Source organism: Panthera onca, chromosome C1 (genome assembly GCF_046562875.1).
Source record: "Panthera onca isolate mPanOnc1 chromosome C1, mPanOnc1 haplotype 2, whole genome shotgun sequence".
NCBI lineage: Eukaryota > Metazoa > Chordata > Mammalia > Carnivora > Felidae > Panthera > Panthera onca.
The window spans coordinates 117,631,196-117,648,996 of record NC_138346.1 but is presented as its reverse complement, the minus strand read 5'-3'; the positions used below and the strand labels follow the sequence as shown (position 1 = coordinate 117,648,996).

Below are 17,801 nucleotides of genomic sequence, written 5' to 3'. Positions count from 1 at the left end.
TACAGTATTCTTCATCTGGCCCCCTAATTCCAATCACACCAAACCACCATATTCATTAGAGGCAACCTCTAAAAAGCAGTCCTTCTGTGTACAGTTGAAGACTGTGCCTCGTTGTGACTTCAAGTACAACTCATTCTGCCTGCTCTTTACTGGGCTGTCACATCACCAAAGCAGAGTATACAGCACTGTTGTTTCACAAACAACACAGCTTTTTTTCTCACACCACCAGGTTTAAAACAGCACAGATGAAGGAGGTTACTCTCTCTTCATCAAGGGTTTACCAAAAGTAACATGCCAAAGGCCGAACTACTAAAACACAAGTATCTTCCTGAGGGCTACTCTGGCACACATCTTTCTTATAGACTCTGATGTTTTGCTGCACTGGGAAGTGAAAATCCGTCAAGATTTTAACACCCACCCACTCCCTACAGAATCCCTACAGCCAAAGGAAAACTTACCTCTGCAAAGTGTGTTGATGTGCTATTGTCTATCCGGCTGCTGCCACCACCTACAAAACTGAAGAGAAAAAGGAATGAGTACCAGTTCTATTCCTAGGAACGAGCTTCCCTCCCAGAAGCTAAATATAGAATGGTACAATGAGAACAAAGCCCAATAAGGAAAAATAACTCATCCCAACGTGACACCTACGAAGGAAATTATGAAGAACTGGCTTGTGGCTTAATCTATGAAAAACATTTTAACAAACTACAAAACCAAGCATAAATCAAGTGAAAAATTGAAAAGAGGGGCCACCACAGAGTGGGAAGAAGGACCCACAGCCAGCAATGCAATTCAAATTTGACCCAGCAAGAGAAGAAAAACATTTATTCTCAAAGAGGCGAAGAACTAAAACAAGATTCTCGAAACGTTTCACTAAAAAATCATTCAACCACCAGATGAACACAACATGTAAGACTATTTGGGAATGATTAAATATAGTACTGCAAGGGGTCTGGTACGATATTTAGCACATTATAAAAGAACTCAATAAACATTTTTTCTCCTTCTGACAGTTTTCCCTATTCTTTGATTATCCTATACATCTTTCAGGGCCCATCTCAAATGCTACCTCCTTCATGAAGTCTTTTCTGAGCTCACCAACCAAACGAGGATCCTCCACACCCCTCTGCACTTTGACTTTGATTCTAAATTCTACCTTTTTATAAATATCTAGTATTTGTCTCATCCATTTCTAATCCTTCCCTCCTTTCATAAATATAAATTCAGAGGGTAAAGACTGTATTAATACCACAAATATATGTAAAGTGTTTACTGTGTGTCAGACATTATACAGAGCACTCACCATTTTTGAAAACCTGAAACGCTGTATCTTATGTTGATAACTTGCAAATAAAAGTTGAGTTAAAATTGAATGTGGAAACAAAATAACTACTCCTAAAGATTAGGGAGAAATAGCAGATCCCATGAAATTTGCAAAAAAAAAAAAAAGAGAGAGAGAGCCAGAGAGCGGAAAATGGCCAACACTTTGTGGGGCAGAGAGGGATAGAAAGAATCAGAAGAACTGCTAGATACCACTTTTACTTCAAGAGACACAAGCCTACAAACATGTACACACAGTCACTCCAATGATACAAGTCCACAAACTACAGTAGCTTTCAGTTTCAGAACGCCAATCCAGGCACTGAGCTCAGCTCACTGAGGAAACAAATAGACCCTGGTTAGCCTAGAACCAAAAGTGAAAAAGTAAAGCTAATGCCATCCCCTATGTAGCCATGCTCAGGCCTTATTTGCTAATTAGAAACCATTTAACACTTATATTTGTTTCAGAAGTTAAAAACACTTTTACAAAAACATTTCAAATGTAGAACAAGCCCTCTAGAAATACTAGTACATTTATGCTAAATTACGTAAATAAATTCAAATACCACCATGTACCCATTTTATTGCTCAAGCCTAGATAGGCCTCCAGGGCTCTTTCCTGCCTTTACTATCTGGTTTCAGAGATTCAAATATCCTTGGTAATTAAAGCTATCAACTCTATTTTCTTATAGTTCTGCTCCCCTTGAAACTCCCCCAGCATTCCCTTTCCTTAAAATTCCTCCATATTTTAAGAGTGACAGGGCTAATCATAGAGAAGGGACAACCACATCTCCTGAGAAATGTTCTCACAAATGTTACAAATGCCCCTCTGACGAATGTCTAGTAGCATCTGGAGCCCATTATCCAGTACCTACATGTAAGGACCTCTTCTCATTAATTTTTATCATCCACTACTTACACTGTAATTGCTAAGTATGCAAATCAGCAAATGTTTAGGAACTTCATAAAAGGGAATATCATGCTAGCTCTAAAATACTGATTCTGAGAAAAAGGTTTCTTCAACCATTTAAAACACTGATCTTTCAGGGGCACCTAGGTGGCTCAGTCAGTTAAGACTCTTGATCTCAGCTCAGATCATAACCATGATCTCACGGTTATAAGATGAAGCTCCACATCTGGCTCAGCACATGGAGCCTACTTGGAATCCTCTCTCTCCCTCTCTGCCCCTCCCCTGCTTGCACACACCAAGGCACACACTCTCTCAAAATAAACAAACATTTAAAGAATAAATAAGTAAAATACTGATCTTTTAAAAGACATAATCTTTACATCTGAGTATTTGCTACCAATAGCACTTGCACAAGATAACCTTTGACCTACAAAGGCACAAATAAAAGAATTAAGTCAAGTGAAAGCAGGATCCATAAAATTCATAGTTCCCTGCTAAAAAAAAAAAGATTCATCCTGCAGTTGATCACCATCTGCACTTAGAACCGTACTTTGTATACAGGGCTAAAGAAACCAAGGTTACTACTTAGAAAATTTAGAAAAAAATAAGCCAATTAATTGCTTCCCAATAACCAATATGCTCCTTACTTAACACATGCACAGCGTAAGTGTTTGCAGTAAGTATGTGATGCAATTGTAACAGCACAAATAAAAAGCTACCCCAAGTTAGCATGCCATTCACACAAAATTGCTACTTTCGCTGTCATGCTAATTTCCACAGGTTTAGAGCTAGTATTATGTTATTTAAAACCAAGGCTATTAGATCAACATGTAAGTGTTTGTACCAAACTTGATCTCATGCCATATACTGCCCCAAGAAGCTCCAGTTCACGTACACATATAATCGCCAATCGTTAATAAAGTTAAACTAATAGTACATACTGTAAAATGTGTAGTTTTTCCTGGTTGTGGAAGGGACCTTCAACTTTAGAGTCTGCCAACAGCAACAGTAAAGACATTATTTACTGCCATTAAAACCTCCAGTAAAGGAATTACTTACTGCCATTAAAACCTCCAAAGTCACTCCAAGATTAAAAGAAGCTTCAAATTACAGGTTCTTTTTATCCAGTCAGTATTTCTTCATTTGTCCAGCCACTGTCTAACCACATAGCCACAAAAGAACAAATGTGCCATTATGTTTAGCCAAAAAAGGCCATCATCCTATCAACACTATTCTTTTTATTTTTTACAGTTTTATTCATATTAACCAAGATGTACTATAAAATACTGTCACTCAGAAATAGTTTCTCTTTTTACAGGTTTTAGATCTTTAATAAGACCAATTTCAAGCATTACAAACCCAAGTATTAACATTACAGTGACAAGATGGCATAGGCAATGCTTTTAGTAAGAACAGGGAGCTAAGGCTTCCTCAAGGCAGACTAACAGCTCAGCTTCTCTGGCTGGAACAGCCTATTTACCTTATATTAGACAAACTCCTTTGTCAGGAGTTGCTCCCCAGCCCACCAAAGAAACGTAATTCACCTGCAGGCAACAGAGTGGCCACTAAAAACCACCCAATAATCTAAAGGAACACCAAAGTCTCAGAAAATAAATGAACACTTACCAGATTTACTCTGATACGGATATAGAGGTTTCCAAGGAATGCCACATACACACAATCTGAAACAGCGCCTCTCATCTCATCACATCCCAAATTTTCCCATTTTTATTACCCTTCCCCCTGCCACTTTTCCTCCCTCTTTCCCTCCCTCTCTCAGCAGAGTGTAAGTTATAAAACCAATTTCTTTCTATTCATTCAGTAGATGCTGAAAGAAAGTAATTTGGATAACTGAATGCCTGATTTATTCATGAGCTTGTACAATACCTGGAATCATCTGTCACTTCTTCAATAAAGCCTGATTCACATCTGGGACAAATATATTCCTATAAAAGAAAGGAAGAAATAATAAAAGTCTTTCATTAGAAAGCCAAGTATGTCGTTTCAGAATAATATGCTGTACACACACTGAAGCTCTGAAATGTTACATGTACTTGCTGACTACAAGGACAGTTTTTTTCTATCACACTCTGGCAAATAAAGAATTCCTTAAGAAATTTGCAGAATGTCTTCCTAAGAGGTTCTCCCTGAGAACTCTGAGAGGGAGAATGTCAGATTTTTTTTAAATTTGGGCTGAATTTTTAAAAAACTGGAATCAATCCATGATCTAATATTCTCTTCAAATCTAATGAAAAATCTCCACTAAATATCAGAGCAGTAAGATTATAATATTGATAGGTACAAAAACTGCCATTTTTTTGCTATAAACATATAGAAGACACAAACTGAATCACAGTATAAATCAACTGGTAGACTAGAAATTCACAATGAAATTTTACAATATTTCTAATCTATTTTTTGACTACCAATAATTCCCAATAAAACTTAACATTCTCAGGTATTTAACAGAAATGTTAATTTACAGCCACCTTGGGTGGCTTACTCAGTTAGAGTGTCTGACTCTTGATTTCAACTCAGGTTGTGATCTCATAGTTTATGAGACTGAGCCCTGCATCGGGTTCATGCTGACAGTGCAAAGCCTGCTTGGGATTCTCTCTCCCTCTCTCTCTCTGCCCCTCTGGAGCGCGCTCTATCTCTCTCTCTCTCACTCAAAATAAATAAATAAACATTAAAAAAAAAGAAGTGTTAATTCAAATAACTAGAACAATTCCATTAAATCAGCCTCTATTTCCTTTGGTACCTTGAATCTTTATTTTTTATTTTTTAAGGTTTTTATCTTTGAGAGACAGAGTGTGAGCAGGGGAGGGGCAGAGAGAGAGGGAGACACAGAATCTGAAGCAGGCTCCAGGCTCTGAGCTGTCAGCACAGAGCCCGACGTGGGGCTCGAACTCACAAACCACAAGATCATGACCTGAGCCGAAGTCAGATGCTTAACCAACCACCCAGGCACCCTGAATCTTTCTTTTAAATAAATATCAAGCATTGATATTGACAACAAAGAATATACATTAGAGACTGTCTTATCATAGTTTTAAAAAATGTATTTTAACTCCCTATTAAAATAGATCTAGGAAAGACATTTTCAACTATTTTCTTGCTCCCTATATTCTAAACCTTAAATAAACTTTGTCTTATCAGAAAGTGATGTAAGCCATATTGGGTTACTCAAAGACAGAATGGTAATTCAAACATTAAAATGCTTTCTTAAAAGAGATATAAAGAAAAAAGACCAATCCTCTCCATCAAGGAAATTAGCTGGGTGAGGATACAATCTATCAAAGAAACAGTAAAATTTAATAAAATAATTGCTATAATCAATGCACACTGGGAATATAAGGAAAGGCCAAAGTTTGCCTAAGAGAATCAGGAAGGCTTTCTCTAAAACAGAGACTTAAATTATTAGTCTGTTTGCTCCATGAAAAAGGAAATTATGAGCTTAGGATCATAACAACAGAATATAACACACATGGAATTTGGAGGGGAGTGGTTGCCACAGGAGCGTGGATAGGCAGGCAAGGGTAAGACTGTAGAAAACTTCAGATTAACTATGAACTTTAACCTGTGGATCAGAAGCTCTCACATTTTTTTCTCGGCTACCCACATGAAGGACGAGAAACACACAACTGGCACACTGTAAACTACTCCAGAAATAAAATAATCTGGAAATCATATAAATCCCTAAGCCCCTCCCTCTACTCCTTCATCCTCCAACCTCCCAAGTAGCAGTAATTCTATCCCTTTGTCTCCCACCAAGAAAGTTTATCTGAGTGCAAATGAGATTGATTTCAGAAGGCTAACCTTAAATCTATTCTAAGGTCTAATGTTAAAAAGAAAGACAGGAATCAATTACGGGACACCTGGGTGGCTCAGTTGGTTGAGCATCTGACTTCAGCTCAGGTCACAATCTCACGGTTCGTCAGTTCAAGCCCCACATTGGGCTCTCTGCTGTCAGCACAGAGCCTCCTTCAGATCCTCTGTCCTCCTTTCACTGCCCCTCCCCAGCTTGCACTCTCTCAAAAATAAACAAACATTAAAAAAAGGAATCAATCACAACCATAGTGCTGGCTCCTATGATTTCCTCCCTCTCCGCTCACTCATTCCCAATGTTTAAATATCTTCTGTATGGAACAATTCCCAAATGTGTATCTCCACCCCATACCATGCTTCTGAACCCTCTTTCTTTCTTACACTTACACACACACCTGATGAGCTGGCACACCAGTCTGCTCATACTGGAAACCTGGGAGCCATTCCTGATACCTCCCATTCCGCTATCTTCCAACATTCAACAATCAAATCCTGGCACTCCTAGTTTGAACACATTTCTCAAATCTGCTCCATGCCCCACTGCCACACTATCTTAAGCCAGGACTGGACCTAGACACAGAAATACCTTTCCTCTTAAGTGTCACAGCCTTTCCATATCTTCTGCATACTGAAGTCAGAATGATCTTTTTTTAAACATAAAAACAGCCATGTCATTTCCCAGCTTAATACCCTTTAACTATTTCCCAAAACACTTTGTATAAAATCAAACTCTTAAACATGACTTACAAGGCCACGATTCAGCTAGTTTCTATTCAACTGGCCCACATCACTTCAGGCTACTCTCCCTCCCTCAGTACATTCCAGCTACATGGGCCTTCTTTCATTTTTTCTGACTCATCAAGCTCGCCCTGCCTCTAAGCTTGCATATATACATATGTATATATATATACATAAACACTATACATATACATATATATATATATACACATATATATATATAAATATATAAATATATACATAAAACACTATTCCCCTAACTGCATGCATGGCAAGGAACTTATAATTCTTTAGCCTCCTTTTTTTTTTTTTTTTTTTTTTTTTTTTTTTTTTCAGAGCAAGCTGGGATCCAATCTCTTTATTGTCAGGTTTTGTTTTTTGCTTTTTTTTTTTCCAGAGCAAGTTGGGATCCAATCTCTTTATTGTCAGGGTTTTTGTTTTTTGTTTTTTGTGGGTTTTTTTGCCTCCATTTTAGTATCATGTCAGAAAATCCTTCTTTCATCACTGAATCTAAAAGTAGTTTCCTCTTATTCTTTTCTGTTTTAATTGAAGAACAATTGACGTAAGATACTGTACTGGTTTCAAAGGTACAACATAGTAACTCAATTATTTATATACATTACAAAATGATGACAATAAGCGTAGTTACCATCTGTCACCATACAGAGTTGTTACCATATTATTGACTATATTCCCTATGCTGTACTTTTCATCCCTGTGACTTATTTATTTTATAATTGTAAGACTGTACCTCTTAATCCCCTTCACCTATTTCACCCATCTTCTGATCCCCTCTTATTATTATCCTCTACAGCACCTTTATTACTTTATAGCACTTATCAAAATTTGTAAGTATATATTTTTAAATGTTTTTTTAATGTCTATCTCTAGTAAACTTAAAGTTTCATAATGGCAGGGTGCAGATCACTTCTGATTACCTCTATATGCATAGAAGAGACAGGTAGGTGTTCAACAAATACTGACGACACACACCCCACAAATAAGAGTCAAAGTAAGTACCAGAATCTGATATAATCAGAGAATAGGTACAGTAAAGTAAAGAATATAAGAGCTGAAAACTTAAGTTATGGTTGGACCATGAGATAGTGGAGGCTGGGGTTTCAGAGGTAGAACAGTTCTGGGTGATCACAAAATCCAAGATATAGCAATGGGAGTAGGTGGCTAAAGGGGAGTAGGGATGAAGGTCTTCAGAGTTAAAGGGTCATCTACATTGATACTAAACTTCCAAAATGATGTTAAGAGGTGTTATGGAGAGAAAATAATTTCAAAAGGCAGATATCACAATTGGGAAGACAAAAAGACTGATGCAAGAATCATGCTGACTTAGAGTAGAGAAATATACAAGTCTTCTCATCATGATCCCAGGCACAGTTCTAGGAACGAGGCTGTCAGCCACCATAGCTCCTTCACAGAACAGGGACAAATGAAACTGACAAGTACTATGGTGTTCCTCCTATCACTAGATACACCTTCCGTTTACAGATAATCTAAATAATTCTATTTTGATTACAGGGATGAGAACCAAAACTCTTTCCAAATGCTCTGTAAATTATTCTTGATAAAAGTAGCTTGTTTTATAATTATAAAACAAACAAATACTCAGCCATGGATTCTCTCTCCTGCAATCAACATTAGAGGAGAACTTTTTGGAATTCATAAGCTTGTCATCCTCTAATTATCAAAGTAAAAAATGTACACTTGTCTCTTGCATACTTTAGTAGTCTGTTCTTAGAACAAAGGTCTGTTCTTAGAAAATTATCTTTCATTCTCTTGGAAGCCTGAAAACCCCAGTATAACATACTAAAGATGTTATAGTTCAGTTTCTAGATTTTCTTTTTAAAGGCCTGATAGCACTCGACGTATACTACCATTTTTCTTCTCGAGTGACTCTAGTCACATTTCCTGACTCCCAGCTACACCAAGGTGCCACTCCTTCACTCTAAGGACTAAAACGTTGTGGGGCACCTGGGTGGCTCAGTCGGTTGAGTGTCCAACTCTTGATTTTGGCTCTGGTCATGATCCCCTCTCACATTGGGCTCTACACTGAGCATAGAGTCTGCTTAAAATTCTCTCTCTCTCTCTCTCTCTCTCTCTCTCTCTCTCTCTCTCTCTCTCCCCACCTCTCCCTCTCCCTCTGCCCCCTGCCTTGCTTACACACTCTCTCTCTAAAATAAAAAATATAAAAAACAACAACAAAAAGAAAAAATAATAAAATAAAGACTCAAAGATTGTAACAATTGCTTCAAACTAATCTGGAGACATGATATTGACGGAGGGTGGAGATGCATGAAATAAGATCGGCTTGACTTAATAATTATTAAAGCTGGGTACATGTGGGCTTCTTACACTATTATTTTATACTAGTATACTTCTTTTACTATTATTGATATGTTTAAAATTTTCCAAGATAAAGTTTTTTAAGTTATATCAGTCTGAGAAACATAGGTCAGGAAAATGGTAACCAAACCATGTACTCAACTGTGACCCAAAGTAAAAGTAGATTAGAAATAATCTATTAGCTAGAACAATCCTAAAATTTGTATGGAACCAGAAAAGACCCCGAATAGCCAAAGCAATCTTGAAAAAGAAAACCAAAGCAGGAGGCATTACAATCCCAGACTTCAATATGTATTACAAAGCTGTAATCATCAAGATAGTATGATACTGGCACAAAAACAGACCCTCAGATGGAACAGAATAGAGAGCCAAGAAATTGACCCACAAACGTATGGCCAACTAATCTTTGACAAAGCAGGAAAGAATATCCAACGGAATAAAGACAGTCTCTTCAGCAAATGGTGCTGGGAAAACTGGACACCGACATGCAGAAAAATGAACCTGGACCGCTTTCTTACACCATACACAAAAATAAACTCAAAATGGATGAAAGACCTAAATGTAAGACAGGAAGCCATCAAAATCCTCGAGGAGAAAGCAGGCAAAAACTTTCTCTGACCTGAAGTCTCTGACCTCAGCCGCAGCAACTTCTTACTCAACACATCTCTGGAGGCAAAGGAAACCAAAGCAAAAATGAACTATTGGGACCTCATCAAGATAAAAAGCTTCTGGGGGCGCCTGGGTGGCTCAGTCGGTTAGGCGTCCGACTTCAGCTCAGGTCATGATCTCACGGTCCGTGAGTTCGAGCCCCGCGTCGGGCTCTGGGCTGATGGCCCAGAGCCTGGAGCCTGCTTCCGATTCTGTGTCTCCCTCTCTCTCTGCCCCTCCCCTGTTCATGCTCTGTCTCTCTCTGTCTCAAAAATAAATAAACGTTAAAAAAAGAATTTAAAAAAAAAAAAATAAATAAAAAAATAAAAAAAAAAAAGATAAAAAGCTTCTGCACAGCAAAGGAAACATTCAGCAAAACTAAAAGGCAACCAATGGGAGCGCCTGGGTGGCTCAGTTGGTTAAGCCTCCGACTTCAGATCAGGTCATGATCTCATGGTTCGTGGGTTCAAGCCCTGTGTCTGGCTCGGTGCTGACAGCTCAGAGCGTGGAGCCTGCTTCGGATTCTGTGTGTCTCTCTCTGCCCCTCCCCCACTCACGCTGTCTCTCTCTCTCTCTCTCTCTCTCTCTCAAAAAAAAATAAACATTAAAAAAATTTAAGGCAACCAATGGAATGGGAGAAGATATTTGCAAATGACATATCAAATAAAGGGTTACTATCCAATATCTATAAAAAATTTATCAAAATCAACACCCAAAAAACAAATTATCCAGTAAGAAATGGGCAAAAAACATGAATAGGCAGTTTTCCAAAGAAGACATCCAGATGGCTAACAGACACATGAAAAAATGCTCAATATCACTCATCATCAGGGAAATACAAATCAAAACCACAATGAGATACCACCTCACAGCTGTCAGAATGGCTAAAATTAACAACTCAGGCAACAATAGATGTTGGCGAGGCTGTGGAGAAAGAGGATCTCTTTTGCACTGCTGGTGGGAATGCAAACTGGTACAGCCACTCTGGAAAACAGTATGGAGGTTCCTCAAAAGGTTAAAAATAGAACTACCTTACGACCCAGCAATTGCACTACTGTGTATATAACGAAGGGATGCTTATATACAGGTGTGCTGTTTCAAAGGGGCACATGCACCCCAATGTTTATAGCAGTGCTATTGACAATAGCCAAAGTATGGAAAGAGCCCAAATGTCCACCAACAAATGTATGGATAAAGAAGACGTGGTATGTGTGTGTATATATATATTGGAGTATTATTTGACAATCAAAAAGAATGAAATCTTGCCATTTGCAACAACATGGATGGAACTAGAGGGTATTATGCTAAGCGAAATAAGTCAGAGAAAGGCAAATATTGTATGACTTCATGCATATGTGGAATTTAAGATACAAAACAGATGAACTTAAGGGAAGGGAAACAACAATAGTATAAAAACAGGGAGGGGGACAAAACATAAGAGACTCATATACAGAGAACAAACTGAGGGTTGCTGGTAAGGCTGTGGGTGGGGGGATGGGCTAAATGGGTAAGGGGCATTAAGGAAAACATTTTGTTGGGATGAGCACTGAGTGCTATACATAGGGGATGAATCACTGGAATCTACTCCTGAAATCATTATTACACTATATGCTAACTTGGATGTAAATTTAAAATAATTAATTTTTAAAAATAAAATAAGATCAAATTGGAACAAAAAACAAGAAATGATCTATTAGGCTGGAGAATTACAGGAGAAGAGTACTTATGTTTGTGAAACACCTGTGATTTCTCTTAACCAATCTGTGAGGTGAATATTATTTTTATTTTACAGATAAAAACATGAAATAAGCTGTCTGTAGCAGATCTGACTTTCCAAAGACAGTCCCAACAAAATCTCCCAAGGCACATCATACTTTTCTGCAACGTGACCTTCTATTCCACCCTGTTTGAATGGGGGGGGGGGGGGGGGGGGGGGCTTTGGGGCTTCTTTGACAGAATATTGGGCCAGTTCCAGAGAAAGCCATTAACTGCCTAACAGCTCCTGAGCAGCCACATACGTCCAGGCTACTCTGCTGGAGAGAGAGGCCATGTGGAGAATACAGAGACATCAGACAAGAATTGGACTGTAAAAGGAAAACAACAGCTTGGACGTCCAGCCCAGGAGAGCCTTTGGATGGCTCCATCATAAGGCACTATCTGAACACAACTACATGAAAGATCCCAAGTGAGAACTGACCAGCTGAACTATGTAAATCCACAGAAACATGAGAGATAATAAATTAGTGTGCTTAAGACACTAAATTCTGGGTGATTTGTTAGCCAATAATAGAAAGCCTGAACATTGCCCAAGTGTTAAAAAAGAGCTGTGAATCCTGGTCTTTCTCTTATGTTCTTTTCATTACACATTGATTAACAATAACTATGCTTTTAGAGAAAGGAATAGAAACTATAATTTCCCGAGGACTGGATGGAAAAGTTTATAGCAAGGCCAAATGAGGCACTGGGAATTTCAGCAGCCATTCAGCCCCCTCCCTCTCTTATAGGGGAGCATTATCCTGATAAACACACAATCCAAGGTCTGAAACCCTCAACCTTACAAACTCAGAAATCTAATTTAACAGACCAAGAGATCTGTCTCTTAGGAAAAAATCCACATAAGACAAATTCAGAGGCCATATACATAAAACCTGAAATGCCAACTTACTTAATTTCAATGACAAGAGAGTTATCAAGTGGCCCATTTACTTTTACCATCAACAGTCTTTCTCAATAAGCAAGTCAGCCTGAAAAGCCTCATGGCACAGAGGAAGGAGTTAAAATCAGAGACATAAATTTCAATCTCAGGGCTCTACTAATTAGATATACGGTCTTGCGGAAGTCACATTACCTTTCTGAGACTCAATTTCCTCGTGTAAAATGGAGAGGCTTGCTTCACTGCTATATATTAGAAAGATTAAGATGTCTGCAAAATACCTAATTCAGTGACTGGCACATTAGATAGCAGACATTTAATAAATATAGCTATTATAATTATTAGAGATTATAATCTTGTGCAAAATAAGGAGAGAATCAGAGCACTAAGACGAGTGGATATACAGCTTGTGCCATCATGCTACAATAGCCTAATATACCCATCACCACTCTGAGCATAAACCAGATCCTCAAAATCAAGGACCTGGGATTCCCCTCCCCTTGGGCAGTACCAGGAAGAGCACAGCTGATGTTTGCCTCTGACTTTCCTTTCTACCCTTTCACTGCTGACCTCCAATTCCCATACCTTCTTCTAAGAGACACACTGTTTCTCCTGACAGACTACATAATACAATTACTTGTCTATGCTGTTTTCTTAGTTACAATCACAGTTTAGTCTTGCTCTATAAGGAGATTACGAGACTGGATTTTAAGTGCTTATCTCTTGGGTCACTTCTAAAGATGGTTACTTTACATTTTAATTTTCCTAATTTGTTTTTCAGAAGTAATCTTAACTCTAATTTGGAGGAATACCGTGAATTAAGGTAAATTTGTAAAAGGCTCAAACGGGAACCAAACACAGTCTCTCTCTACCTCTATACTCCCTTGGCCTTAGTATCATCCTGATATATTCATATACTCAGACAGAGAGTTTTGAATTTTAAGCATAAGAGGTTTATGTTGGAAGAAAAGAGGAGGGGTAATGATGCCTGGGTGGCTGAGTCGGTTGAGTGTCCAACTCTTGACTTTGGCTCAGGTCATGATCCCAAGGCTGTGGGACTGAGCTCCACAGCAGGCTCCACCCTGAGCATGGAGCCTGCTTAAGATTCTTTGTCTCTTCCCCTTGCCCCCTCCCTTGCTTGCACATGCACACTCTCTCTATAAAATTAAATTAAATTAAAACAAAACAAAGCAAAAGGAAGGGGAAGCCAAGGTAATGATAAGTGTCCACTATACATCTGGCATTATGGAAATCTCTCTCCTCTGCTTCAACATTAATACATCAAATCATCACACAAACCCCACCAACCAAAATACTGCCAGCCTATACAGTTCCCACAGTCACAAAGTTTTATTAAAAAAAGTTCATTAGGTCATTTCTATCTTTTCATCTATAAAAGAGAAGTATAACAAACCTAATTACCCAGAGTCATTGGAAATAGGAACCCAATGGTTTGTACCAAACTAAGCTGCTTTCTCCCTAGGGTCCAAAAGTTTATTGTATAAAACCCAAGCGAAGATACTCAGTAGCAGGTACACTTGAATAAACTGCTTCAGATGTTCCACTGCCTGTTCCATCTAAAAATACCCACAAGCAGAAATATTTTTCACCATTAATAGTCTGAACCAGGAACAACTCCCTAAGTATAGCTTAGCCCTGAGGCTTACCCACTTAGAAGAACAGCCCAAGAGTGCACAAAGCACTTGAATACTGAATAGAAAAGGAAAGGGTGGTTTTAATTCATCATTTTCTTTTCCTTCTTGTATTTCAAGGGATCAATTACCAAAAAATGTGAGGTTTTGGCAGGACAATGAGCTACAAGCCAAGACTTATTTATATTAAATCCCATCTTGAATTTTATGCAAATTAGTATCTAATATTTATTCAGAACATGAAATAGGAAGCCTTTCTATTTATTTTCTAATTCCCGCAGCTTTGCTCTTCTACATGATCACTATCAGCACAGCATCTACTAAGTGGGTTTTGTTAAATTTTACCTAAAACAGAAGCCTATTTTCTGTCTTGTCTAACAGAATCAAAACGTAAGATCACAATATTTAGTCATATCCTCTTGTTCATATTCTCTTTGAGTATCACCTAGCAAATCTATTCAGAAACTCCTAACTCGAAGGATTAGGAACACAAACTGAAACACAGCATAGCTCCTAGGCCAGACCCACCACACCCAGAATTTCATGCCAGCTCACATCTACAGGTAAAAGACACTGCTTTTTTTCTAGAGACCTTATCCATAAATCCCTTATGATTATTTCTTTTCAAACCAAGGTATACTTCCTCTCTTTTCAAAAGCATCAAGTGTACCCTAAAACAAAGACAACAGGGGCACCTTGGTGGTTCAGTCAGTTAAGCATCTGATTTCCGCTCAGGTCATGACCTTGCAGTTCATGGGTTCAAGCCCCACGTCGGGCTCTGTGCTGACAGCTCAGAGCCTAGAGCCTGGAGCCTGCTTCCGATTCTGTGTCTGCCTCTCTCAAAAAATGAATAAACATTAAAAAAACACACACACACAGGGGCGCCTGGGTGGCTTAGTAGCTTGAGCATCGACTTCGGCTCAGGTCATGATCTCATGGTTTGTGAGTTCGAGCCTGCGTCGGGCTCTGTGCTGACAGCTTGGAGCCTGGAGCCTGCTTTGGATTCTGTGTCTCCCTCTCTCTCTCTGCCCCTCCCCCACTCATGCTGTCTCTCTCTGTCTCAAAAATAAGTATTTAAAAAATTTTAACAAAACACACACACACAGACAACAGAACTTTGGGGTTCTGTTTCCAATCCCATCATTACCTTCATGGTCTTCGTAAGACCTGTTTCTCCATCTGTAAAACTAGAGCACAAATGCTGTCCTCATTGACTTGTCTCCCCCACCTCTCCTTCAGGAAAACAAGGAAGTTTCACTCATTCATGTGGCCAACTACTCATTTAAAAAAAAGATGAAAGTATTTTGAAGCATTTTGAGCATTTTGAACTCCAAAAATCTTAAATGATTGTTCCCTTGGTTATTAGAAAGAAAACCAGTACCAAAAAAAAAAAAAAAAAAAAAGAAGAAGAAAAGAAAGAAAGAAAGAAAGAAAGAAACAAAGAGAAAGAAAAAGAAAGAAAACAAGAAAACATCAGGCTACAGTTTTACAGTTTTAGTGTTATACAAAGATACCTATACAATTTAAATACTGTTTGAAGAGCTGTAATCCAGTTCCGGGCCAATAAAATTGCTTTGACTTATGGTCTTACTCCCTAAGAACAGTAACATACACAACTTTCACCATTTTGTTCTTTCATTCCAGGCCATGACTGAACATTGACATTAATCGGGGACTCCAAACAGGAGTGGTACGTATAATCAACCAACCTTCTTTAGTGCATTGTATAACAAGGCAGAAAATCAGGTCACAGAACAAAACGTTACTTAATAAAAGCTTGATCAGATGAACAAGAAGCCAAATTTTCTAAGAAAAAAAAACAGACTAAACTACAAAAATTACCAGAGGAAAAGTTAAGTTCATAAAACACAATATAACCACAACAGATTTAGTTATAATGTTCTCTGCTCACACTAAAGGCAGCAAGAACAACCCAGTGGCATAGATATAAAATGGTAAATGACCCAAAAAGTTTGTCTTTAGCTCTGATGTGTACCACCAGTTTGGAGGACAACATTTATCTTCCTGCATTCAGCTTAGGCTGATAGAATCTTCTTACATAAACTGACAACATTTATTCTCCCAGAAAATACATTTGAAGCTCTACATTCCAAGCATGGTGCAGAAATAAAAGCATGCTTAGTAGAGAAAGAAAAATAACTTGGGATTAAAAACTACTGAAATGATGTACAAAGTGTATGTTCTAATGAAATCACACTTAGGGAAGTAAAGGCCCATAAAACAAACTTCTCTGGATATCCTAATATTTGGTTACTTAGCCTCAAAATAAGAACTGAGCAATATTTCAGAAGAGCCTCAGTGGTTAAAAGCAGTGAATCTGAAGCTTAAACAAAACTGGACTAGAAGCACAAAGAAACAAACCAACTGTGTGATGCTGGGCAAGTCACACTTCATCAATGAAATAGTACCTAGAACATAACATTTTCAACAAATTGTGGATTCTAATAAATTCCTCTCAGCAATTTTAACGTGGAACATTTCCCAAACCATGTCGTCTATAAAGTCTATAAAGAAAAAGAAAAAGAAAAAACATCTGGAAAAGGCTGGATTAAATAATATTATTAAGTGTGTTGCTTCACTGAATAATTTTTCAGAACCATTAATATGCCACTCTGTGTCAGAAAAGGGGAAATGGAGGAATGGAGACAAGACGATGATTCAGTATGTAGCATTTTACCAGGATTCTGAATGCACGGTTAAGTCTCCAAGCACACAGTTTTGAGAAACACTGACTTAGACCGATCTCCAGATTTTGAGATTCCATAAAGCAGTTCAATTTTAAAACTGAAAAGTTAAGAACTCACACCCAGGACTGTCAACTTTTCTATTTTGTCAAGTAAAATCATTTTTAAAAAATCATCAGCTACTATCACTGTCACTTCATTTTAAAAGTATCAATTTAGGGGGCGCCTGGGTGGCTCAGTCGGTTAAGCGGCCGACTTCAGCTCAGGTCTTGATCTCGCGGTCCGTGAGTTCGAGCCCCGCGTCGGGCTCTGTGCTGACAGCTCAGAGCCTGGAGCCTGTTTCAGATTCTGTGTCTCCCTCTCTCTGACCCTCCCCTGTTCATGCTCTGCCTCTCCCTGTCTCAAAAATAAATAAAACGTTAAAAAAAAAAAAAATTTAAAAGTATCAACTTAGGGGCACCTGGGTGGCTCAGTCGGTTAAGTGTCGCACTTCAGCTCAGGTCATGGTCTCATGGTTCGTAAGTTCGAGCCCTGCGTCGGGCTCTATGCTGACAGCTAGGAGCCTGGAGCCTGCTTCAGATTCTGTGTCTCCCTCTCTGTCTGCCCCTACCCCACTCACGCTCTGTCTCTCTCAAAAATAAACATTTAGAAAATTAAAAAAATAAATAAAACTATCAATTTAAAACTAAAAATACAGGAATAAAGATTTATAATTTTTAATTTAACATTTATTTATTTTTGAGAGAGAGAGAGCGCGCGCACAGCAGAGGAGGGGCAGGGAGAGAGGGAGACACAGAAACCAAAGTAGGCCCCCAGCTCTGAGCTGTCAGCACAGAGCCCAACACGGGGCTCCAACCCACAAACCGCGAGATAATGACCTGAGCTGAAGTCGGACGCTTAACCACTGAGCCATCCAGGCACCCCAGGAATAAAGATTTAGATTACACTTTTTAAAAAAATTTTTTTAACGTTTATTTATTTTTGAGACA

General features: G+C 38.5%; 1 protein-coding gene across 2 annotated transcripts in view; it reads right to left on the bottom strand.

The window, feature by feature from the left end:
- Positions 1 to 17,801, bottom strand: part of RNF115 (ring finger protein 115) — an 84,814-nt gene that overhangs the window by 53,098 nt on the left and 13,915 nt on the right. Inside the window, exons 2-4 of one of the 2 annotated variants that reach the window (XM_078451506.1) lie at positions 4,118 to 4,176; positions 3,172 to 3,223; positions 459 to 516 (exon numbers count right to left, since the gene is read on the bottom strand). In XM_078451506.1, the coding sequence (XP_078307632.1) occupies positions 459 to 516; positions 3,172 to 3,223; positions 4,118 to 4,127 (120 nt within the window). In that variant the 5' untranslated portion in view covers positions 4,128 to 4,176. The remainder of the gene's footprint in view (positions 1 to 458; positions 517 to 3,171; positions 3,224 to 4,117; positions 4,177 to 17,801) is intronic. The other variant, XM_078451505.2, reaches the window with a different exon arrangement.